This window comes from Marmota monax, unplaced genomic scaffold, assembly GCF_021218885.2.
Source record: "Marmota monax isolate L192 unplaced genomic scaffold, Marmota_monax_Labrador192_F-V1.1 WCK01_AAM20220418_F8-fsc00199, whole genome shotgun sequence".
NCBI classification, from domain to species: domain Eukaryota; kingdom Metazoa; phylum Chordata; class Mammalia; order Rodentia; family Sciuridae; genus Marmota; species Marmota monax.
In genome coordinates this window covers 2,276,617-2,302,230 of record NW_026694340.1, presented here as the reverse complement: position 1 = coordinate 2,302,230, position 25,614 = coordinate 2,276,617, and the positions used below count along the sequence as shown (strand labels likewise).

At 37.2% G+C, this 25,614-nt stretch overlaps 1 protein-coding gene across 1 annotated transcript; it reads left to right on the top strand.

Annotated features, from left to right (window-relative positions):
* The first annotated feature begins 559 nt into the window (after window positions 1-559).
* Window positions 560-24,196, top strand: Ppp2ca (protein phosphatase 2 catalytic subunit alpha). Its single transcript, XM_046467616.2, has 7 exons — window positions 560-908; window positions 15,855-16,064; window positions 19,246-19,419; window positions 20,004-20,093; window positions 20,887-21,048; window positions 22,452-22,570; window positions 23,456-24,196. Exons 1-7 carry the CDS (start codon window positions 807-809, stop codon window positions 23,526-23,528), a joined length of 930 nt encoding a protein of 309 aa, XP_046323572.1. The 5' UTR covers window positions 560-806; the 3' UTR covers window positions 23,529-24,196.
* The last annotated feature ends 1,418 nt before the right edge of the window (window positions 24,197-25,614 follow it).

Sequence of the window (25,614 nt, the reverse complement as noted above, 5' to 3'; positions counted from 1 at the left end):
TACAAGGTGCCGGCAGCGCCCAGAGGGGGTGGCAGTCACTCCAACTGGGCTGCGACATATCACCCGTTCCTGTCCCAAAAGATGCATTAATCCTATGCAATTCCAGCGCTGTTGGATTACGGAAGAGTCACAGGGTCGCAATTCTCGTTTCCGTTACCAGGCTGCCAAGCCCCAGGTAAAGCGCTAGGGATTGTTACCCAACCTGCTTCCCAAGGGAGCAGGTCTCAGAAAGCCAGGGTCCTCCACCAAAACTGCGCTTGCGCGGGACCAGCAACGGCGCCTCACGAAGTTTAGAGCTCGCGGATTTGCCGGGTTGGCCGTTTCGAGCACTGCGCTTGCTTGGACTCTGTTCTTCCCCTCCCCCATAACCCCTCCTTTCTGGGGGACCACGCCCCAAAAGCGAAGGCGCTTCAGTCACCAGCCCACTACAGTGCGCCTGCGCCTTGGCCCTAGTGTACGCCCCGGCCCCAGCTGTGCGTCGGACCGCGGCCGGCTCTGCAGTTGCGCAGCTCGTCTCCCGGCCCGTTTCCCCTCCATTCCCTGCCGCCTCCTGACGCCGGCGTGACGTCACCACGCCGGGCGGCCGCCATTACAGAGAGCGGAGCTCCGGAGCCAAGGCGATCGGAGAAGGAGACGCAGCGGCCGGTGGCCGAGAACTGCGGAGAGAGCCATCGGGCCAGCGCCCAGCAGCTGCCAGGGGCCACAGAAGTACCCCGGGAATCGGCGGCGGCGTGTGCGTGTGGCCCGTGTGCGGGCGGCGGCGCGGGAGTAGCGCGGAGCGGCAGTCAGTTCGGGCGGGTGGCATCATGGACGAGAAGGTGTTCACGAAGGAACTGGACCAGTGGATCGAGCAGCTGAACGAGTGCAAGCAGCTGTCCGAGTCCCAGGTTAAGAGCCTCTGCGAGAAGGTGGGTTGCTCTTGTTATGAGGGACCCGCCGCGGGCCGGGCCGCCGAGGAGAAGGCTGTGGGGAGGGTGCAATATGGCGGAGTCGCGGGCTGGGCCCCCCGAGCCTCGACGACCGGCGCCGGGCCGCGCCGGCGGCGGCTCCCCGGCGCCCCGGCGCCCCCTGCCTCCCGCGCGAGGATTGGTTGTTGCCGCCGCCTAAAATGGCGCCGTTCACCCGATTCCGGGGCTTTGGAGCCTCCGGTCTGTGCCGGGCAGAATGGCAAGGGGGATCCGAGACCTGGAGGGTCAGGGACGGGGGCGGGTTGAGATCTCTGTGAAATGAAGCTTGTCTTCGGACCCCGGGATAGGGCCCGGTCCACCGCGGTGAGGTGGGTGAGAGGCATTTCATTAGTGCTCAGGCCTAATTCTCGGGCCAACGCTAACGCGAGGATCCCCCAAACATAAACTTGTAGGCCAGATTTCAGGACCTATGTAAAGGTCACACAGCTTTAGTCCTGTCCTTGGTGGTTTGTATAATGCTCACCAAACAAGTCTTCAGAGACCTGTTTAAAGGGCGTCTTTAAAAATCAGAAGAATTCGGTAACCTAATTTCAGCGAAGGTCATAGTGGTAGTTACAAGGGAATAGTATAACTTTATTTTTCATAGTTGGAAGAAATGGAGAATACGGTGAGTCATACTACATAAGGAGCTTTTGGATTGGAAATCAAGTGTCAGTTTAATCTGATTTATATGCTGACTCAAATTGGGTAGTGTGAAACCTTTCTCTAAGCTTAACGTACTTGGCATTTTGCCATTTATTTTTAGAATGAGCAACAAATTGGAAGAGCGTCAAAATTGGTATTCTCGCTCTTTGTTGAAAAAGTTACTTGATTTTATTTTTCTGGCTACCAGTAGTAGTTACTGGATTCCGGACTTTGTGCTTAAGGTTTAAATGATGTCTCACAGATGTTGAAAATGGATTGTTGTGGTCCACTTAATAACACTGAAGTATTTTCTATTACCTGATTCCGCTTTGTTTTTCCTTAGGGGTTGGGGAAACAGCCTGTTGGCTATCGGCTATGTTGTATTTTTAAAGTTTTGTAACTGTTTTCTAAAGTATGTAGAATGTTCATTTCCACTATGAACATTTTAACTTTCCTTTTCACAATTAACTTTGTAGCGGTTCGTTTTAGTATAGAATTGTGTATTTTGTATTAATGGAAGAGTTTTTGGAGAGCTATTTGGGCTGTCTCGCTTGTGTTTGAGTTGAAAATTAGGATCATAGGTTTGATGTGTATGTCCAGACTTTTCCAAAAACTGTGCTAAGAACAATTAGAAATTAAGTTTAATTTAGATTTATTTATTCCAAGCCTGATCAAAACTCCACCACTAGTTGATGACATCTCTTGGAATTGAATTTTAATTCTAGCAATGCATTACGTCTCCTATTTCTTTACCTTTCTTTCTCTCACAGGAGGTTGGTATTTAGAAGTTTAGAAATAGGCCTTTAAAAATTACTAAATGTATATTGTCAGGTCTTAATTTTTAGTTACTATAAATGATGGTTTTACTGACTTTGGGGGTTCAGTACTTATAAAGTTTTTAGTCTATAGTTAATTAGGTGACTAATTATTTGTGAAGAAAACATTAGAGGGGGAATAATGATGTCATTCGAAGGCCAGTCACCAGATGACTAGTGAGTTCTGAACACTAGTCCACATGAATAACTGACCGGCTTTGGGGCAACCACTTCACTTAGTTCTTGTTTTATTGTCTGTAAAATAGTTAAAATACATTCTAAGATCACTTTTAATCTCCTGATATATGTTTTTGTTTTAAATTAATATTTTGTGTTTAAATATCGAAACCTATTGAATATTCAAGATCACATACTTTTATGATGGACACGAAAAGCAGTGAATAATCTTGCATATTTTCAAGAAGCTTTGAATCTGGTTGGAAAAACTTAGCATGGTGTGGATATAAGTAGGAGGCGAACCATGGAAATATAGGGTTTGCTTTGAGACTTATTATAGAAGATCACATTGGATGCTGAGGTGGAGAGGCTGAAGCTTAATGAATTCAGTGTTATTTTCCATATCTTTGTAAAACTAAGATGTAGTGAGGCTAATCAGCTATCTTCATTGCTCACTCAGAGTGTATAGATTTTAGTTCTGAGAGCCAAAAGGGTAAAAATAATAATTGAAGCTAGGTGTTAACCTAAGAGGTAACCATGGAATAGGTCCTTTTTTTGATACCATCGCACAGCCTTTTTAATATTTTTAACTCATAAGTATGCCAACTTTTGGAACTATATTAACTTCCCAAATCAAGTTAATTTGAAGACTGCTTTTTAGATATATGGGGTGCATGCTTGATATCATTCATACAAGTTCTAGTAAAACAAGTTTTCATGGTGAATATTTGAAGCCCATTGGCATCTCTGTGTGAAAACCACATGTACTCTGATGTAATTGTCTTCTAAATAGTAATTTTGAAAATACTGAGTTAAAGTTTTTCATTAGTATATAAGTAGGTTTTTTAAAAGATACTTTATAGACAAGGGCCAACATTATTGACTAGCTAAAATGTTTCAGATGTGATTAAGGTTTATATTTATTGTATGTACAGTATATTTTTTCATTTTAGGGGATCCTAATTTGTTTTAAAATTTGGTGTGTGAGTGCAGTTTTGTCTTGGGTACAGTTCTATAGTCAGTAGCCTAACTACATCTGTGTAATTGACTAACTATACTCAACAAGTTTTATTATATGAGGTCAGTAGTGACTTAACTTAGGTATGATTTTTTACTTTAACTTCGAGCTTTCAAACACATGGAGAATGTTGTTTGATAGCTAGTTTCTCCCCAGTGGAATTCTTCACCTAAGTATGCATTTTCCTTTGCTCTACAAGCACTATAAATAAAATGCAGTCATTATGACTTCATTTACTTTTACATTGTTATATGAAATGAGTAATGTACTTGTGTGAATGTGTTTGTTTAATTTAAAAGGCTGTTGGGCACATTTCCATAGAAGTGATTTGGGAAAAAAAAATGAAAAAAGAAGCAGTTTGAATATTGAGAACAAACATGTGGGAGAAGCATCTTACGTAATATTATTTTCATCATACTTTCATGTACAATTTTTATTCTATAATACATATAGACAAATGCTCAGAAAAATAAAATGACTTGACTATAGGGGCTAAGGCTGAGATTGCCTGGGTTTATGGATTCTAATCCCAGTGTTCTAGCGTTGCTTTATAGATCCTCTTCTCTTTTGTGGGGTAGTGTTAATGAAGGATGCAGCCATGCCTGATGGTGCACACCTATCTGTAATCCCAGTGACTTGGGAGGCTGAGGCAGGAGGGTGGCAAGTTTGAGGGCAGCCATAGCAATTCAGTAAGACCCTGTCTCAAAAAATTGTAAGGTGGGGGGTGGAAGGTTGATAGTGGAGGTTTTAGGGGTACCGGTGAATCTGCCCAAACCGAATTGTGAATCAACAATTATCTTGAAAGCTTCTATTCATGTCATATACTGTTGTCTTACTTTATCCTGGAAACAGTAATTATTCATCCATTTTGTACGTGGCTAACTACATTTGCTTCTCAAATAAGAGTAGTGAGATGAAAACCCTAGGTCATTGTGACTTGTCTGAAATTATGACCCAGAAATTGAGTTGTAAAATATTCTAATAAAATGTAACTGACTATAAAAGTCAGTAATTGCGGCTTATGAAATGCCCTTTTTTTTTCATCCTTAGCTTCTACAGTCAAATGTATGTATGTTTGTTTCATGATCTGTCAGTGTGAAATTGAAATGCAGTTTTGTATTAGCTTAATGGAGGAAACAAATCAGTTCTATTCCCATATGCAGGTATCAGTCCTTCTGTTTTTTCTATCCAAGGCTAAAAGTTCTGTGTCTTCAGAAATGGGATATAAGGTGAAACTCATACTTCAGAAAGAATGATGAGTTTTCCTAGAGGAGTAGATGGAATAATATATCTCAGTCTTGGTGTTCTTCTGTTTTTTGTATTTTTTGTGATGCTGGGGATTTTAACCCAAGGGTGCTTTTTCACTGAGCTACACCCCCCACCCTTTTTAGTCTTTTTTGTTTGTTTGTTTGTTTATTTATTTTTATGTGGTGCTGAGGATTGAACCCAGGATCTCACACAGGCAAGGCGAGCGCTCCACTGCTGAGCCACAACCCCAGCCCTCCTTTTTAGTCTTATTTTGAGACAGTCTTGCTAAGTTGCTGTGGCTGGCCTCAAACTTGCAATATTCCTGAGTAGATGGGATTACAGGCATGCAGGTGGTGCCTGGATGGTGTTTTCCTGTTTTATGGCACAAAATGTGTTCCCTATCTCATTGTAAATTAAGTGTGTCAGAGTTTATTCTTTGTTTTATTTGGAGGTAAAAACCAGGAGACACTGAATTTGGGTGGAGATGGTGGTGAGTTCTTTTTTGAGATTGTTGAGAGAATTAAGTTGGACAAGAAAATATTCTTTTCTTTCTACTTTGACCCATTTCTCTTAATTCAACTTTTTCCCCCGTATCATTTTTTTCATTTTCATTCTTGTCTGAAAAAGCCCTCTTATACCCAAGCAAGATATAAATTGGACTGGGACTAGAAACAGGAAGATTTTTGTTAAATAACTATTCTTTTGGTTTAGCAGAATAGGCTGAAGAAGGGAAAGGTTTTTAGCTGTCAGTAAATGACTTGGGGGGTGGGGTCTGAAAGAATATAGAGAACAGTCTGGGATTAACTGCTTAATTTATGCACAACACAACATTATTGTCTATATGTTTTAGTATTATGGATTGTGATTTGGAATGGATGAAAAAGGAGAGATGTGTATGTATCTAAATCTAAACGAGCTGGCCAGTTGCTCCTGTACTCACTGTTCTCACCTCTGCCTTAGTCATTGTAGTTACTATTACAGATGGTAACTTTTTTTTTAATATTTATTTTTTAGTTGTAGTTGGACACAACACCTTTATTTCACTTGTTTATTTTTTTATGTGGTGCTGAGGATTGAACCCATGGTCTCGCACGTGCGAGGCAAGCGCTCTACTGCTGAGCCACAACCCCAGCCCCAATGGTAACATTTTTTGAAAAGAATTCTTATGTTCATTGAATTTATTATTTTACAGATGATAGTTCTTACCTTTGTGATGCTGGGACAAAAAGACTATTGCAAATCTTTGTTCTAATTTCCCCCTAGGGGACAAAACAGAATTTGTTCTCCTGCTACATAAAGTGTTGTTCACAGATTATTGATTGTCATTGGTACTATTAGCTGTATGAGTGTACATTTATTTTTGGAATTCATTCAACCAGTATTAATCCGTCATGTGCATCAATATCATTATTTAGCTTTGTCTGTATAGCATTATCTTATTTAGTGCACAGGGATTTGTTTGGTTTTTGCTCTGATTAATAGCAAAGTTTCGTGTTTGTCAGAAAGTTGACTTTGTAATTAACTTTTTTTTTGGCAGTGCCTGGGGATCAGACTCAGGACCTTGCTCATGCTTCACCTTTCATTGAGCTGCATTCCAAACCCTTTTTCATTTTGAAATAGGATCTCACTAAATTGCCCAGGCTGGTCGTAACTTTCATCTTCTGCCCCAGCCTCCCACGTAGGTGGGATTACAGGCATGCTCTATTATGTCAGTCTTGTAATTAACTCTTGATAGAAAATATTTTAGAATGTTTCTGCTAATGGTGATCAGTAACTGATTTCACTACCAGCTGTCATTTGTACACTAGCAGTAATGCCTATTCTATTTATGTTGGGTGACTTTGACTTAATAAAGACTTCCAGCTAGGTGTGGTGGTACATACCTGTAACCCTAGCAGGTTGGGTGGCTGAGGCAAGAGGATCACAGGTTCAAGGCCAGCTTCAATGATTTAGGACGACTCTTAGCAATTTAGTGGGATGTTGTCTCAAAAAATGGAAAGGACTAAGGATATTGCTCAGTGGTAAAGCACCACTGAATTCATTTTGCAGTACCAAACAAATAAACAAATAAATAAAACAGGCTTCAAATGTGCTGGGGCCATAGCTCAGTGGTAGAGTGCTTTCTTAGCAAGCATTGAGTCCCTGGTTCCATATCTCCAGCACTGAAAAACAAACAAAACAAAAAAAATACTCTAGGTTGGGGTAGAATTTTAATGTTAGCCTGCATTAAAAACTATGCAGGCTAAATCATATTTTTACAGATGAGGAAAGAAATCAAGACCCAGAGTAGTTAAATCTTATTTACTTGGATTATTGTGAGAATGTTTAAATAATTACACATGTAGTGACATTTTCAATTTATTCCCTGTATGCAGAAATGATTTGAAATGCTTAATACATACAAGTTGGTTGGTAATGAGTGAGGTCATCCTATTGCACAAGATATATGGCTTTAAAGAAAATGGTTGTTACTTTTGTTTGAAGCTAACGTGATTATATGATGCAAAGAGACAACACATAATTTTGGAATTAGAATCATCCTTTATTCCTGATGTTTTCCTTTTTAAAGTTAGACCTTAACCTATGAGGCCAATTAGAAAGAAGTAGTTCCTAGAACATTACACAGAGGAATATATACACATATGTATATTTCTCTTTGTTTCTTTTATTTTTTATTTTTTTGGTAGTACTGGAGATTACAGGGCCTCAAGCATGCTAGGTAAGCACTTTATCACTGAGCTGTATCTCTAACCCTTTTTATTTTTATTTTGAGACACAGTCTCACTGAGTTGCCCAGGATGACTTCAATCTTGGCAATACTCTTGCCTCAGTGTAATTAATGAAAGTAGTGTGGAGAAAGTTTTTATAGTTGAAGGTAATTAAGATTCATTTGCTTCTGGGACTAGCAGTTTGTCCAACTTTATGTACCACCCACAACTCAAATCTAGTCTTATATACTAATTTATCACAAACCTCAATTGTTTTTACATTTATGAAAATAACATTATCACAGGATGTACCTTTTATCTTCCATAAAAGCTATATGAAGACTAGTGCAGTGGCCCATGCCTGTAATCCCAGCGGCTTGGGAGACTGAGACAAGGAGGATTGCGAGTTCAAGTCAGCCTCAACAATAATGAAGCGCTAAGGAACTCATTGAGATCCTATCCCTAAGTAAAATACAGAATAAGGCTGGGGATGTGCCTCAGTGATAAAATACTTGCCTAGTATGTGTGAGGCACTGGGTTCGATTCTGAGCACCACATATAAATAAATGAATTTTTTAAAAAGGTCCATCAACATCTAAACAATTTTTTTTTTTTTAAAGCTATATGGGCTCAGGATGTGGCTCAAGTGGTAGCGCACTTGCCTGGCATGTGTGAGGCACTGGGTTCGATCCTCAGCACCACATTAAAAAAAAGATATCGTGTCCACCTAAAACTAAAATAAAAAAGATTTTTAAAAGCTATATGAAGCAAAATGAAATTCTTAGGATATTGAAAAAAATGTTATTTTTGACTGAGAGTTTTACTTTTTTAAAGAAGTATTTAAATGACTTCAAAACTGAAAAGCAAAGCAAAACTTAAAAATTAATTGCATTTTTTTCCAGCTTAGCTTCTCTATATCTTGTATTGGTAGATGTGTATTAAGAAGTATCTAGTTTATTTGAACTAGAATTCCAATAAACATTAGAATTAGATTTTTTAAAATGTTTTTTGTTGTCTGTGGATCTTTATTTACTTATTTATGGTGCTGAGAATCAAACCCAGTGTCTCACACATGCTAGGCAAGCACTCTTCCAGTGAACTACAACCCCAGTCCAGAATTAATCAGATTTTTAATAGTACGATGACTTTTTTAAAAAATGAGGATTCCTTTGTCAAATAATACTATTAGTATTACTAAGATTGTGAAGAGCTTATTTGTGTTGACTTTGAGTTTGATCCCAGAGAAGACACAAGACCAGCATTGGCTTCTTCTTTACCTAAAAAGGATTACTGTTTGGTGTATTCTTATATATATAATGACCTTTTCACCAAGGGCAGAATTTGTAATACAAAAAAACGAATTTCTTTAGTTAAGCTCAGGTCATTAATTGTCTGATGAGCCTAAACACATTTTCCTTAATATAGACCTTGAGATTCTTTTTTTTTTTAAGAGAAAGAGAGAGAGAGAGAATTTTTAATATTTATTTTTTAGTTTTCGGCGAACACAACATCTTTGTTTGTATGTGGTGCTGAGGATTGAACCCGGGCTGCACGCAAGCCAGGTGAGCGCGCTACCACTTGAGCCACATCCCCAGCCCCAGACCTTGAGATTCTTCTGTTTGACTTATATAGAACTTGCTTTTGTAGGAGTACTTTTCATTATTTATTTGTTTTAAGGAGGCCACATTTAGTAAATATCTTTAAGAAAGTGCTTCTAGTTATATCCCTTTCAAGTAGTTGACACCAAAAATGAATATTAAGTCTGGGCACACTGGCACACGCCTGTAATCCCAGCAGCTCCAGAAGTGGTAGGAAGATCTTAAGTTCAAAGCCAGCCAGCAAGGCCCTGTGTCTAAGTAAAATACCAAAAATGGGCTGGGGGTGTTGCTCAGTGGTTAGTGCCTCTGGGTTCAATCCTCGTCCTTGATTAAGTGATTTTTTGTTGTTTCAGATACAACTCCTTGTTTAATTATTCACTATTTAAAATGTATATGATAAAGGTATCTACTGTACCTAAGTGTATAGATGAGAAGAACAATTATGGTGCAGACTATGTGTGATTAGATCCTGATGAAGGTATTGAATATTTGCCCTTGGGTGTTCCCTGGAGTGATAGCCAGTGTTTTGTTCAACAAAGCCACTTGCTGCTCTCCTGTGGCCTTGCTGTAGAATGGCATGATCTGATTTGCCAAGTCCTGATGTTTTGAAGGAGAAAGCTATTACTTTACTCATATTCTCTGTGAGAAAGCACAATGTCATTATGTTTTAAATGTTATTCAGATTTAAAGAATTGATATAAGAAGCTAAAGTAGTTGTCATGTAATCCTAGATTAAAGTATAAAACAAAAACTATTAAAAAATGGCAAGGAGGTGGTTGGGGATATAGCTTAGTGATGGAGTACTTGCCTAGAATGTGTGAGGTTGTGGGGTTCAGTGCCTAGTACTGCAGAAGAGAAAAATAAAGGGAGAAGAAAATACAAAGGAAGTGAAAAAGAAAATAGCAAGGTTGTGGATTTTCTTTTTAACAGTTATAGAAGAAAAATCACAAAGTAAAAATGGACATGGAGATTTGGGGGGCTGTATATTTAAAAATAAGAGAAACAATGTCAATAAGTTAATTAAAATAACAAGTTAAAACATAGTTTGTATAAATAAACAAGAACATTATCTGCTACTTTTTTTTTTTTTCCTGCCTCTGGATTTATTAGTACAAATAACACAGGAGGACACTAGTCCCCTATACACAGGGGCTCCAGGGTCACACCAATCCTTCTGTCCTCACATTCACAGACAGAGGCTTTCACTGTGAAGTCTTCGCAGGGACCTGGGCACCCTTGAGAGGAGGAGCTGGAGCTGGAGCTGCAACCTGAGTCTTGGCGTGGGCTTGGGTTTTGGCCTTGCCTTCAACCCCTGGCCATGTGGGCATGAGCACACTTCCCAAGCTTGGGGCAGGCAAGGAAGGCCTCTTGGACTTAATCTCCTTGGGCTTTACCAGGACCTTGATAACCTCGGCAGGTGCATTAGGGACCTTGGCATTGTTTGCTGCATCTTTTTCAGGCCTTTCTTGTTGTGCTTCTTGGCAAACACAAATTTTCAGGAACTTGGGGTTTATTCCCTTAAGAGATTCATATCTTTGTGATCAGGGTTTCTTGATGCCATTTCTGTGCCATTTTCAGGACTGATTGTCCATGGTGTGGTTCTTGGACTTGGCCAAGTCTGCACTGTAAGCCACAGATGAGACCAGAAGAGGAAGAACCAGTGTCTACTTCTTAATGATTAGATGCTCAAAGAACACTGGTGGACAATTTGTTGAGGAGAAATAACATATAGTAAATAAACATGGAATGAAAAAGTTGTACCCAGAAGTGAAAAATTGCCTATTAAACCAGTGAGATGACATTTTATATGTGAGAATGGGTGCATTCTTTCTATTATTGTGTAACAATTTGGCGTAATCCAATTTTGCAATGCCTGTGAACAACAAACAGGTTTTACTATTTTGCTGTGTGGTCCCACAATTGAAAATTTCCTGAAGAGAAATTCAGATAAACAGTAAAGATATATAGATCTTCAGGGGGGTGTTATATAGTAGTTTTAAATGATCATGACAATGTCACATGAAATTAAGTTCATGAAAATAAAATGGGACATCGGTCAGTCTTTTTTTTAAAAGAGGTCTTTGTGAGTACAAACAGCAAGTTCCAAGAAAGAGTAGTTTTTGTGGGTAGGAATAGACAGATAGCCATGTATTACAGGTTCACCACTGAAAAATGAACCATAACCCAACATTTTAATGTTTTTCAGTCTTTTATTCAAAGGATTTTTGTCACAGTTGTAATTATTTTGTGCTTTTAAATGTTTACTTGATTGAATATAGAAATACATAATTTGCAGCTTTTTTTCCCCGAATAGGTTAATGAGTCTGTTGTTGTTAGTTCCATGTTTTTTTTTCTCTTTTAATAAATTATCTTCCTTTAAAAATCTTGGCCTGGATGATTTGTGAGGTCTAGTTTAAGCCTACCTTCATTTTATGATATGATGTTTTAGGACGGCCTATAATAAAAAATGTCCAGGTGGCTAGGGGTATAGCTCAGTTGGTATAGTGCTTACCTTGCATGCACAAGGCCCTGGGTTCAATCCCCTCTACCGTTTAAAAAAAAAAAAAGAATCAATTGTTTACTGTATAGGTGGTTGTTTTATTTTTTTTAAAGAATATTTTTTTTATTTATATATTTTTTTAATATTTATTTTTTAGTTTTCGGTGGACACAACATCTTTGTTTGTATGTGGTGCTGAGGATCGAACCCTGGTCGCACGCATGCCCCATGAGCATGCTACCACTTGAGCCACATCCCCAGCCCCTAGGTGATTGTTTTATATGGGTTGGAAATAATTTTGAGATGTCTGAATCCAAACCAGAATGCTGAGAGGATTTTGATAATAAACTAATACTCTCACAGATTGCTTTCAAGTTAGTCTCCACAAATTCTTCAGATTCTAGGACACCGAAAAATTTTTAACTTCCCACAATTACTTGTAATAAGATTCTATTAATAGAGTAGCCTATTTCCAGTTTTAACCTTGTTCTAGGACGTTTATATATCAAATCTCTTTTTTTTAATTCATTTATTTTAGTTTTGTGCCATTTGAATTTCAGAAGGGGTTTTGCTGAATCAAAGCGATATGGCACTGATTACATTATTTTCAAATGTTAATTATATCAGCTGACAAATTTGAAAGCCTTGCAAAAAAATGTTTTTAGGAGAAGCAAAAAAAATTTAGAATGCATGTGTTTTGTTTTTCTTCTGCTTCGTACCATAACATGATCCTTTAAATACAGAAGTCAAAATGTTAGAGTGAAAAAAAATGGTTATTTAAACACACACATCAAGCCTCTTATGTTAATTAAATTACCTTAAGAAACCTGCTTCTGGGGCTAGAGCTGTAGCTCAGTGGTAAAGTGCTTGCCTCGAGTGTGTGAGGCACTGGGTTCGATCCTCAGTACCATAAAAAATAAATATGCTATGTGTTTATCTACAAATAAATATTTTTTTAAAAAAAGAAACCTGCTTCTTTTTTGAGTACTGAACTAGAGAGTTGAGATTAGTAGCCATCTTTGAAGCTAATGATTCATGAGGGCCTGGAAGCTCTAGGGTGACCCCTAGAGAGAGAGGTTCTTCAGGCCTGACTTCTGGTTATATATAACACAGCTTTCCTCAAACATCTCTTTTTTTCTTTTTCCTTTTCTAATATTTTCCTGAATGTAAAATAATCTTTAGTGTAGACATCTTCAGCTTTTAATGTTCTAGCATTCCAAATAGTATATTATGGTCAGTAATTATGTAAAAATAATTATGTTAAAGTTGGTAAATTGAGACAAAAACCTAAAAAGCATATTTGCAAGCGCTCCCCCCACCTTGGAGTACTGGCGATTGAACCCAGGGCCTCACACATGCTAGCACTCTACAGCTGGTTCCCAACCCTTCATTTTTGTTTGTTTTTTTAGTAGTTGCCTTGATGATTACATTTGATATATTAGTATTTGCTCCAATATTTAGTTATTATGAATTCTTTTCTGTGAAATTTGGTAGGAGGGACAGAAAGAACTTTGGTTGGCTTTCCCCGATTTAGAAGTTGAAGTTTTCACTTAATGATTATAGTGTCCTTTCCATTTGGGAAGATGAATTGATAGTGTAAACATTGAAAATACAAACTACTAAATTACACCAGTAAGTCTACTTCATAGTATTTTAGGAAATATGTTGCATATGTCTACAAGGGAGCAAATTACTAGGATATACATTTCTGTATTTTTATACATATCACTCCTCCAATTGTAATCTGTCAGGGACTATTCTGCATCCACTAAGGAATTAAAAGGTCTTTATGTGTGTGTTATGAACTCTGAGATGTATTTTCAGAAATGCAGGCTGTTGAACAGTGTTCTAATTTTAAAACACGGGGAAACTATTATGTTTCTCACAGGCATACAGTTCATATGTAAACCTTTTTAACAAGGTTTGAAAGAACAGACACTAAACTGCCATTGATGGCTTCCTTGCCCTAGGGAAGTAGGAGTTCTGGAATGGAGCTCAAGGGTCATTCTGCTTCAGCTGAGTCAATTTTTTCTTTGACAAGAAAATTTTTTCTTTGCACAACTTGAATGTTTATCATTGTGATTTGCCTAAATTGACATAAAAGAAACAAGTAGCATTTAGGCTTAATTTTTCTTTCACAAAAATTAAGGAATTTTTCGACAGTCCTGAATACAACTTTTTAACCATTCATTTTAAATAGCCTTTTAGGTAATCAAGTGTGTAGAAGTGTATTTTGAAATTTAGCTTCTGATAGAATTAAATATGAAAGTTACATCTTGTTGAGACTTACATGGTATATGACTATTAGTCTTTGTTTTTAAAACGTTTGAATAATTTTTTCAGTCTTCTCTGAGGTAGGATCTGTTATTTTATTCTCAGCTATTTGCATTAGTATTTGCCAGGTGCTATTGAAAACATTAGACATGTGTTAATACCAGAAGACTTAATAATGGATTATATCTACTGAGCAGCTAGCTGCTTTTTAGTAATGATAAATCAACAGAGATAGGAATTATCCTAGAAATTTCTCAAAATACAGTAAGACAGTGGATTAGCTGTATTTCTTAATAATGTCTTGAAATGAGGGTTTTTTTTTAATTTGTTCTAATTAGTGGACATGACAGTGGAGTATACTTTGAAATGATTTTTTTTCTAAACTTCCTAAAAATGTTGGATCAAATTATTGTTTTGGGGATGTTAGTGGTTGTTGAGAATTTGGAAATAAGTGCCTCAAAATGTTTGAAGAATAGAAAACTGTGGTTCTAAAACTTGGTTGTACCTAAAAAAGTACCAGCACCTGAAGAGACACTTAAAAAATTGTTTGGATCCCACTTTCAAAGAATTCAACTTAATTGGGGAAGGAAAACCTGGGGATTGGGATTTTTTTTTTTTTTTTAAAGAGAGAGTGTGAGAGAGAGAGGGAGAAGAGAGAGAGAGAGAGAATTTTTCAATATTTATTTTCTAGTTTTCGGCAGACACAACATCTTTGTTTGTATGTGGTGCTGAGGATCGAACCCGGGCCGCACGCATGCCAGGCGAGCGCGCTACCGCTTGAGCCACATCCCCAGCCCGATTGGGATGTTTAATGTGCAACTAAGGTTGCACACCACTGTCTTAAACTTGTTGTCCTTTGTTGTTCCTAAATGTAATGAGCATTTGGCTCATTAGCAACAATTTTTTTTATTACATTTTGTTATTCTATCTAATTTAAAAGCAGTTTTCCTTAGTTAACCTCTTTTCCTTCATGGCATTACATAGTCTGTACTTTTTTGCTTGGTTACTTGTAGCCTTTCTTTCCCTGCAGTAGGAGTAATCTGCTTGTACATTACAGAACTCCAGTGGCCAGTACAGGGCTTGGCACATATTGTCATTCCGATGGTTGAGCAAATGATTGTCTTCCAGTGTTTGTAGCATATAATAAGTGATCGGTAAATGTTTATTGAATAAATAAATGATACGTGGATTTCTAATGTGTGAAATGTTTGCCATTAAAAGTAATGTTTGAATTTGTGATTTTTCTTCCTTTTTTTTTTTTTTTTAATTTACAGTTGTAGATGGACAGCATGCCTTTATTTATTTTTTTACACGGTGCTAAGGATCAAACCCAGTGCCTCACACATGGCTAGGCAAGTGCTCTGCCATGGGCTATAGCTTCAGTCCCCTGAATTTGTGATTTTATGGGGGAATGTACATGCCACCAAATGATTTTATAAAAGCAACGTAAAAAGCCTGTGCATTGAAAAACTGTTCATTGAAAAAGAACTTTATATTTAGGTATAAAGAAATATGCTAAAAGACCAAATTTTAATGTCTTCCAAAAATTAGGAGAAATAAAGCCTGACCAAGAAACCCTCTTATAGCCTGAAATCCCCAGAGTGGCAGCATTATAGTTGGTCTTTTGTGGCAGCTAATGGTCTCAGTAGTCTTTAGTTAGATGGCAATTTGATAGGCTTAATAACTCCTGATATTGATAAGAGTGGGGCTTTGTATGTACCATGCTACACATTTTTTCTCCTAGATATCAGGGGTGAGATAGCCAATGAATGGAATCTAGCCATATCTTATTTTAATGGGATTATACATGTCTGCAGTTTCATCTTACTAAATTTGCCTATTTGGGTACATCAAGTGTGAGTAAATGTATCTTCATTAATGTTGTTTAAAGCCAAATGATTGCTTCATTTTTCCCCCCTCTGTAGGCTAAAGAAATCCTGACAAAAGAATCCAACGTGCAAGAGGTTCGATGTCCAGTCACTGTCTGTGGAGATGTACATGGGCAATTTCATGATCTCATGGAACTGTTTAGAATTGGTGGCAAATCACCAGATACAAATTACTTGTTTATGGGAGATTATGTTGACAGAGGATATTATTCAGTTGAAACAGTCACACTGCTTGTAGCTCTTAAGGTAATTTCAGTTTTATGTTTTGGGCCTTTTAAACTGGGTTAAGACAGTCCTCTTGTTCGCATGATTTGTGATTTTCTCCTTATGAATGTTAAGTTTTAGAAGAAAATTCCACATTTTAGGAATGCAAATAATTTGGACTTTAGAATTATAATTATAGATGCCTACATTCTGAGTAAGAGGATGGCACAGAATAAAAACAAAAGAGAATATCTTAATCAGCTTATTTGAAAAATGTTAGGATTGGCGAGATAGGAATTTTAGTTTAGTACATTGATTATGGAGAGGTAGTATAATGATAAACATAACAAGTGTTGGAGTATTTATATTCTCTGACAATAATCCTATAATTAGAATTTTACTAAGTAAGAATTTCAAGAGGAAAAGAGCATTATTCTTATAAACATTACAGCATTATCTTTATCAGAAAATATTGATCTAAATATCTCAACAGTGAGTGGATACTTAAATCCCAGTTTGCAGCTGTTAGCATGACAAAAATCTAGAATATTAGAAATGGTCATTTCCTGTAATCCCAGCTACTTGGAACAAGGCCCTAAGCAATTTAGTGAGACCCTGTCTCAAACTAGAAAGGGCTAGGATGTGGTTCAGTGTCAAAATGCCTCAGGTTCAATCTCCAGTAACCAATCCCAAACCCCATATGCGTGTGGGTACCCATACCCACACTGGTTGTAGCTTTGCGAGATATACAGGTGAAGATTTGAAGGTGAAATACAAAATGGTATTCTTTGGAGGTGGAATACTTCTTTCTGTTTTCCTGTTTTTTTTTAAATTGGAGATTGATCCCGGGAGTGTTAACCATCCAGCCACATTCCCAGCCCTTTTTATTTTAATATAGGAACTCGCATAGTTGCTGAGGCTGGCTTTGAAATTTGTGACCCTCCTTCCTCAGCCTCCCTAGATGCTGGAATTTCAGGCATGCGCCATGCCACCTAGCTAAGGAAGCTAAATAGGGTATTTTTAAAAAAATATTCTTTGAATTTACTTTTTTTGGGGAAGAAGTGCCCCCCGCTGGTTTTCTTAGGCAACAGTTATTTTTATTATTAAAGAATATTCAGAATGATAAAATGGCTGTTGTAGAGATGTGATTTCAGCAAGAGTCAGAATTTAATTTTAGGTGATTAATATTTGAATTGTGTAAAATGGTCTAGAACTTATTATGTTCTGCATTTTAAAAATGAAAGTGTTGGATTAGATGGAGGAACTGTTCTGCTGTGACTCTAGGTGCTATAAAAGAAACTATCCAGCTACTACTATGTATCAATCCCAGCATGCAAAAAAAGCAAATATACTACCTTTAAGAATTCATGCAGGAGGGTGAATGAATTGTGTCTGCTTAAAGTTCGTATGTTGAAGTCCTAACCCCTAGTACCTCAGAATGTGACTATATTTGGAACTATAGCCTTTACAGAGGTAATTAAGGTAAAATGAAAAGAGATTAAGGCACAGATAAGGGGAGAGGATGGAAAGACATGGAGAACATGTCTATATAAATCAGGGAGAGGCCTTCAAAAGAAATAAACTCTGCTTACACCTTGATCTTGGATTTTAGCCTCCAGAACTATGCGGAAATAAGTTTCTGTTGTTTAAATATTTAGTCCATGGTATTTTTGTCATGGTAGCCTTGGAAATTGAATATTGTTGGAAAGGATGTTTTCAGCAAATGGATCATAGGCTTAAAATGCAAAACTTCTAGAATAAAACTTAGGAAAAAATCTTTGTGATACTGCTTATATTAGAAGATTTGTTAACAGAAACATCCATCACAAATAGAAAAATTTGGCTTCATCATAATTGACCTTTTTATTCTTAAAAGACTTCGGAGAAGAAAAAGTATGTGTATGTGAATTTTCAGATATTTATTTATTGGTGCTGGGATTGAACTCGGGCCTAATGCATACTAAGCACAGGCTTTACCACTGGGCTACACCCTCAGGATCAAAATTTAAAAAAAAAAAACTCTTAATAACAAAACATAATTTTAAAATGGGCAAAACATTTGAGTAGATATTTTATCCAAGAAGATATGTTGGTCAGGAAGCATATGAAAAGAAGCTTTAACATTATTAGTCATCAAGGGAATGCAGCTAAAGTCAAAGTGAGATAACCCTTTACATCCATTAGAATGACCTTATGCTTTGCTGGTGGGAATGTGAAATGGTCCAGCTACTGATCTGTGCTACAATGTGGATAAGCATCAAAAATATTTCAAGTAATATTTAGCACAAAATACTATGTTATTGTATTAATCTATTTCTAAGTAATTTCTAGAAGAGGCAATCTCAAGAGCCAGAAAGTAAATTAGCGGTTGCCAGGAAGTGAGAATAGGAGTGGGAGTGAGGAGTGACTGCAACCAGGCATGAGGGTCTTTTGTGGGTGATGATTATTGCAAAACTATAAATTTACTAAAAATCATTGAACTGAAAAATCATGTATGAGGTTTTATATCATGATTATGCTTGATATAATAAAGTCAGTAGTAAAGGGAGTTTGATTTTATTTATTTATTTAAATTTAATTTTTATTCATTTAACTTATTTGGTACTGGGGATTGAACCCAGGAACATTTTACCACTAAGCCACATCCTCAGTCCTTCTTAAATTTCAAGATAGTCTTGCGAAATTGATGAGGCTGGCCTGGAACTTGCAAAGGTCCTCCTGCCTTAGCCTCCCAGGTTCCTGGGATTACAGTGTGCTGCACTGCACGTGGCTCCCATGGGCATTTAAAAATGTTCATCAGGGCTGGGGATGTGGCTCAAGCGTTCGATCCTCAGCACCACATACAAACAAAGATGTTGTGTCCGACAAAAACTGAAAAAAAAAAAATATTAAAATTCTCTCTCTCTCTCTTTTTTTTTAAAGAGAGAGAGAGAATTTTTTTTTTATTTTTTAGTGTTTTTTCTGGCGTACACAACGTCTTTGTTTGTATGTGGTGCTGAGGATTAAACCCTGGCCGCACGCATGCCAAGCGAGCGCGCTACCGCTTGAGCCACATCCCCAGCCCCTCTCTCCTTCTCTTTAAAAAAAAATGTTCATCATGGATTTGTGATTTCATTTCACTGTAATTGGGGGATATGTGCTGTTTTTTTCAATATAATTGGAACTCTGAATTATCATTTGAATTTTCAAAGAGTTTTTAATGTTTTCCATTTTATTGTTTTAGGTTCGTTACCGGGAACGCATCACCATTCTTCGGGGGAATCACGAGAGCAGGCAGATTACACAAGTTTATGGTTTCTATGATGAATGTTTAAGAAAATATGGAAATGCAAATGTTTGGAAATATTTTACAGATCTTTTTGACTATCTTCCTCTCACTGCCTTGGTGGATGGGCAGGTTTGTGCACTCATATTGCTGATTATTCTTAGGGACCTCCTTCCTTAATGTTTATGTGCCTTTAACTTTTTTTCCATCCTCACATCCTTTTTAGGGATTTTTTTCCCCAAATATTCATAGCATTCACTTAAAACTTTTAAAAATGCTCTCTTTGTATGAGGTGGGATAACAGGGATGGAAGACATAGACCATCCAGCCTGTTAGTCTGTTTTGGGAGAAGTCTAGGAGATGTATTGTACTTGTTACTGGTCCAGGTAGAGATGTACACAGAACTTACAAGTAAGAGAATTCTGAATATGAAGATACTATACTAATCTCTGGCAAGGGATGGGAGAATTAGACATTTTCTTGAAGGAGTTGACTGAGGTAGACAAAGTAGTGATGGTTTATCAGGAAATAAAAAAGGGTATTCAGTAGTTTAGTGTTTCCTGGAACAAAAATGGATCCTTCAGAGTTAAATCTCATTTAGGCAGAGCCTAGAAATATTAGTGAGGCCAGTGACAGGGTCTACTGCCTAAAGCTTAGTCTAGAATATTTACAGTTTGTTTAGATGAAGTTAACATATTAAACCAATCTTTCTTCAGATCTTCTGTCTACATGGTGGCCTCTCACCATCCATAGACACACTGGATCATATCAGAGCACTTGATCGTCTACAGGAAGTTCCCCATGAGGTAAGACTTTTATTTGGTAATAAATTCTTTTTAGGGAGATGAGAAATTTAATTGTAATTGGTTCATTATGTATTTATTCATTTAATCCTCAAAAATAATTTCACACGGTATAAGCACTCTTGTCAACCCCATTGTTCAGAAGCCAGGATACCTGCTAAAATAATAACAGCTGTGGGACTAGGCTTAAAAAGAACCTACTTCGTTTAAAAAATCTTTGCCTTACCCAGGCATAGTGGTGTGTACCTGTAATTCCAGTGACTCTGGAGGCTCAAAGACAAGAGGATCCCTCATTCAAGGCCAGCATGGGCAACCTATTGAGACCCTGATTGAAAACAAAAAGGCCTGGAAGTGTAATTCAGTGGTAGATTGCCTACCCCCCGATTTAATATCCAATACCTTACACACTAGCCAATACTGCTTAGTACTGAAATTTGCTTACTACAGGGAGATTAGGACATGTTGCTTTTAGGACCCAGTGATATCATCTGTTCCTCATAAAGCTGAAAAATGTCTTTTTTTTAATATTTATTTTTTTTTAGATGTAGTTGGACACCATACCTTTATTTTTATGTGGTGCTGAGGATTGAACCCAGGGCCTCACACATGCTAGGCAAGCTCTGTACTGCTGAGCCACAACCCCAGCCCCTGGATGTTTTAACTGTAAAATCTGTTACTGTTTTCAGCAAATCCCACTAAAATGTATGACTTAGTACTGTGCTGTTTCTGATGAATTACTCAAATTATGCATTTGCCATTTTTGTAAAGCTGTTTGTAATGTGAATCTGCTTTTTAGGGTCCAATGTGTGACTTGCTGTGGTCAGATCCAGATGATCGTGGTGGTTGGGGTATATCTCCTCGAGGAGCTGGTTACACATTTGGACAAGATATTTCTGAGACATTTAATCATGCCAATGGCCTCACGTTGGTGTCTAGAGCTCACCAGCTGGTGATGGAGGTAGGTTTTATTCTTGGAAACATGATTTGCTTTTTAGTAAACTAAAGAAAAAAGGATATAGAAAAGAAGTGGCATTCACATTAATGCTTTAATGGCACAGTCCATGTATTTCTTCTGGTGAGTTTGCCATTATAGCCTGAATCTTTTCAGTAGATGTACATTAGAATTAAAATCAAACTTTTGATGATAATGAAATACATATTTAATACAATTTCACAAAATTCTTAATGGCAGGGAAATAAACTTGAGATTTAAGGGTGGGAAAGTACAGTGCTAGGAGGGATACATTTTATGATCCCATTTTTGTTTATTTCATATATTTAGCATGTATATATATATGTAGGAGAGAAGGAAGAAACAAATGTTAAGTGGTCCTTTAGATGGTAGGATTACAGGAGATTTGAATGAAAAAATTGCACAGAACGTTTAATTAGTATACTTTCAGGGTACTATTTAAATTAATACTAATGTATCTTTGTGATTATTATAATAAAATCTTACTTGGTTAAAGATAGGGAAAGAGCTTTGTGAACACAACTAAACACAAAAAGTGTCAGAAGTAGCTCATTTATTCAGGTGGGCTTTGACTGGCTTAGGGATCTTCACTTATGACTGAGGAACAAACAAGATTCTGGTGTCCAGGAGTAGGTATATTAATCAGCTTTTTGTCGCTAAAACAAAATACTCAATATAAGCTATTTGTGAAGTAGAGAGGTTTATTTTGCCCCATAGGTTTTGTCAGAGGGTGGCACGTCGCAGGACCCTATGTCAAAGCAGATGGTAACCTCTCTAGCCAAGAAGCAGAGGAGACAGAGCATCTCCCCCCCCCCCCCCAATGACCTAAGGATCTTTCACTAGGCTTTACCTTCTAAAGGTTTCACTGCCTCCCAATAGCTGCACCCTGGACACCACATCTTTTTTTTTTTGAGAATTTTAATATTTATTTTTTAGTTTTTTGGCGGACACAACATCTTTGTATGTGGTGCTGAGGATCGAACCCGGGCCGCGCGCATGCCAGGCGAGCGCGCTACTGCTTGAGCCACATCCCTAGCCCTGGACACCACATCTTTAACATGTGGGCCTTTGAAGGATATTAGGCATCTGCCTCTAAAAGGAATGGGCTGTTTAAGATCTTTGCCAGAAGAGAGGGTGATGAGACACTGTCATTGAAAGAAGGGCAGATAGATAAGCAGTTTATTCTTTAGTGATTAGTGCTATTTTTTTTTTTAAGTTTTATAATAAAATAATTTTGTAATTGGGGAAAAGTGGGTATATTTGTGTTTTATATGTTGTTTAGAAAGAAAGTATTAATATTTCTTAAGTCTTTGTGGGGGGGAGGGATGTCACATTTAGTTGTATAGGAAAGGAATAAGTAAACTTTAATTCCTTTCTTCTCCTTGTAGGGATATAACTGGTGCCATGATCGGAATGTAGTAACAATTTTCAGTGCTCCAAACTATTGTTATCGTTGCGGTAACCAAGCTGCAATCATGGAACTTGATGATACTCTAAAATATTCTTTGTAAGTATTTACACTTGAACATTTGGTTGTTATACCTGAATATTTAATTTTAATAGTGTTTATAAACTTAGCTAAGCCAGATTCCAACTTGGCGAGTCTCTGAAATGGAGCAGTGATATGTTGAAACACATCAGCAGAAGCTAACTCATCCTGCACAGATTCTAATATGAATTATTAGATTTTTGGACTTTTAAACCATGTTTTTGTTCTCTGGATGAGAGATCAGATACAATATGTTAGATATTTTAAAATTTGCTTATTAGCCACCCACGCCTGTAATCCCAGTGGTTCTAGAGGCTAAGGCAAAAGGATTACCAGTTCAAAGCCAGCCTCACCAATATAGTGAGGCCCTAAGCAAAACAGTGAGACCCTGTCTCTAAATAAAAATATAAAAAAGGGCTGGGGATGTGGCTCAGTTGTTAGCCTGGGTTCAATCCCTGATACCAGTGCTTATTAACTAGAAGTGCTTAAAGGAGCCTGTAGTTCTAGCTGCTCAAGAGGCAGAGACAGGAGGATTGTGAGTTTGAGGCCTCCCTGGCCAACATAACAAGTCCCTGTCTCCTCTTTTATTTATTTTTTATTTAATAGAACCCTTTCTTTTGACTCCCCCTTAATTACTGTTAAAACCCTTCTTTTCAAACAGTCTTAGAGGGACCCCCATTGTGTAAAAGCATAACTTCTCTGACTAAAGTTGCTTTGGATTTTTCAAGGGGAGGACAATTAGAAAAGTAAATGCACGATTCAGCTGCAATTATGGCTCTGTTTCATTAAGAGAAGTTAAACTTAGATAGGAAAGAAACGTGTAAATTTGACAACTGGAGTTCTTAATTTTGATTGTTCCCAAGACATTCATTGATTGATCATGCATCTTGTCTGGTTTTGCAGCTTGCAGTTTGATCCAGCACCTCGTAGAGGCGAACCACATGTTACTCGTCGTACCCCAGACTACTTCCTGTAATGAAATTTTAAACTTGTACAGTATTGCCATGAACCATATATTGACCTAATGGAAATGGGAAGAGCAACAGTAACTCCAAAGTGTCAGAAAATAGTTAACATTCAAAAAACTTGTTTTCACATGGACCAAAAGATGTGCCATATAAAAATACAAAGCCTCTTGTCATCAACAGCCGTGACCACTTTAGAATGAACCAGTTCATTGCATGCTGAAGCGACATTGTTGGTCAAGAAACCAGTTTCTGGCATAGTAGTTACTTTTGCTTTCTCTGAGAGACTGCAGATAATAAGATGTAAACATTAACACCTCGTGAATACAATTTAACTTCCATTTAGCTATAGCTTTACTCAGCATGACTGTAGATAAGGATAGCAGCAAACAATCATTGGAGCTTAATGAACATTTTTAAAAATAAGTACCAAGGCCTCCCCTCTACTTGTGAGTTTTGAAATCGTTTTGTTTATTTTCAGGGAAACCGTTTAATTTAATTGTATGATTTGTCTGCACTCAGTTTATTCCCTTCTCAAATCTCAGCCCCATGTTGTTCTTTGTTATTGTCAGAACCTGGTGAGTTGTTTTGAACAGAACTGTTTTTCCCCCTCCTGTAAGACGATGTTACTGCACAAGAGCACTGCAGTGTTTTTCATAATAAACTTGTGAACTAAGAACTGAGAAAGTCAAATTTTAATTGTATCTATGAACAAGACTGGTGCTGTTTATTTAAAAAGATTAATCAATTGATAAATTTTAGAATTTGTAGAATTCTAGGTAAAGAAAAATAAAAAAATCAAGGCCACTACATAATCTCTCTTGAACTCCTTGACATTCTTGACATGAATTTGAGGATTTATTTATATTGCATAGAGTAAATTTGTCATATTGCTGGTATGCTCTTTACTTGTTTGTAAGAAAGGAAATCTATGCTGCTTCAATAAGATCTGCTTGTGAAACTATATTTATTTATAATTTGCGAGTTAAGTTTTTAGGGTTTTATTTTAATAAAATGGCATGTTTTTAGGTAGAACTTAAATGATATGTCTATTTAACGCTAAATAGATGTGCCATATAAATAGATGTGCTTCTGGTTATAAATATTATATTGCTGTGTACATTACATGAATTCTTTAAATGATTGACAAATTGGTAAGTTCTTAACAATTTGTACATTATTTGTTAAGTCATGTTAAGAAAGCAGTGAAAACATTAGCCTGTGTTAAAGTCTATAAGTGATAGTGAAGTGAAATGGAAATATATTGTTGGATCATGGTTTAGTATTATGTGCATTGACCACAAGAGGTAAGTGGCACTTGAAGTGCCAGTGTTCAACATTTAATGAAAATTTCCCCTTTTTATCCTTTGAATGGAATTAGAAGCTAAAACAGTTCTCTGAGAACTAACATTTCATTTGATATTTTAAGCTACTGGGATAAACCTTAGGACATTTAATCATTACTTGTGAGTGCAGTAAATAAATGTTTCCTTACTTTGTACTGTGTTGAATTTGGAACCAATAGAGAAATTACAGCATTTCCCTTTTTTTACAAAGCTTTAGGAAAATGCACAATTTTGAAGTGTATAAGTGGCATACATTTTCTTGAGTGGTCCACGTTTTCTCTGATCTGAAAGATAGTATATCTGGTATATGGGGTTAATTGTCCAGAGCAAAAAGCCCTTAATATTTCTGCATATTTCCATTTAATTTTTTTTTTAACAAATATTCTTTTTTTTTTTGCTTTATCACTTTATACCTTAACTGGACACGCAGCCCATCTGTATGTAGTGGTTTTAATGCAATGCCCAAGTGATTTGGAACCAAGTAGCTGTTTCTCAGGTCCTATAAGAATTGACTCTACAGAAATACAAATCTTGTAGTTGATATGGTACTGTTATCCAGGTACAGATTCTCTAAATCTTGTGATTAGCAGAATGGGGCTTGTGATGAAAATTGCTTGGTTTTAGGATAATTATTGAATTGAAGAGAATGACTAGGCTTTTCCTCTAAACTAGAAATGTTAGTACCTTACCAGCTAATGAAATGTGTGAAGAAAACATGTTGGTAAGTATGGTAATTTCCTATAAAAATTTT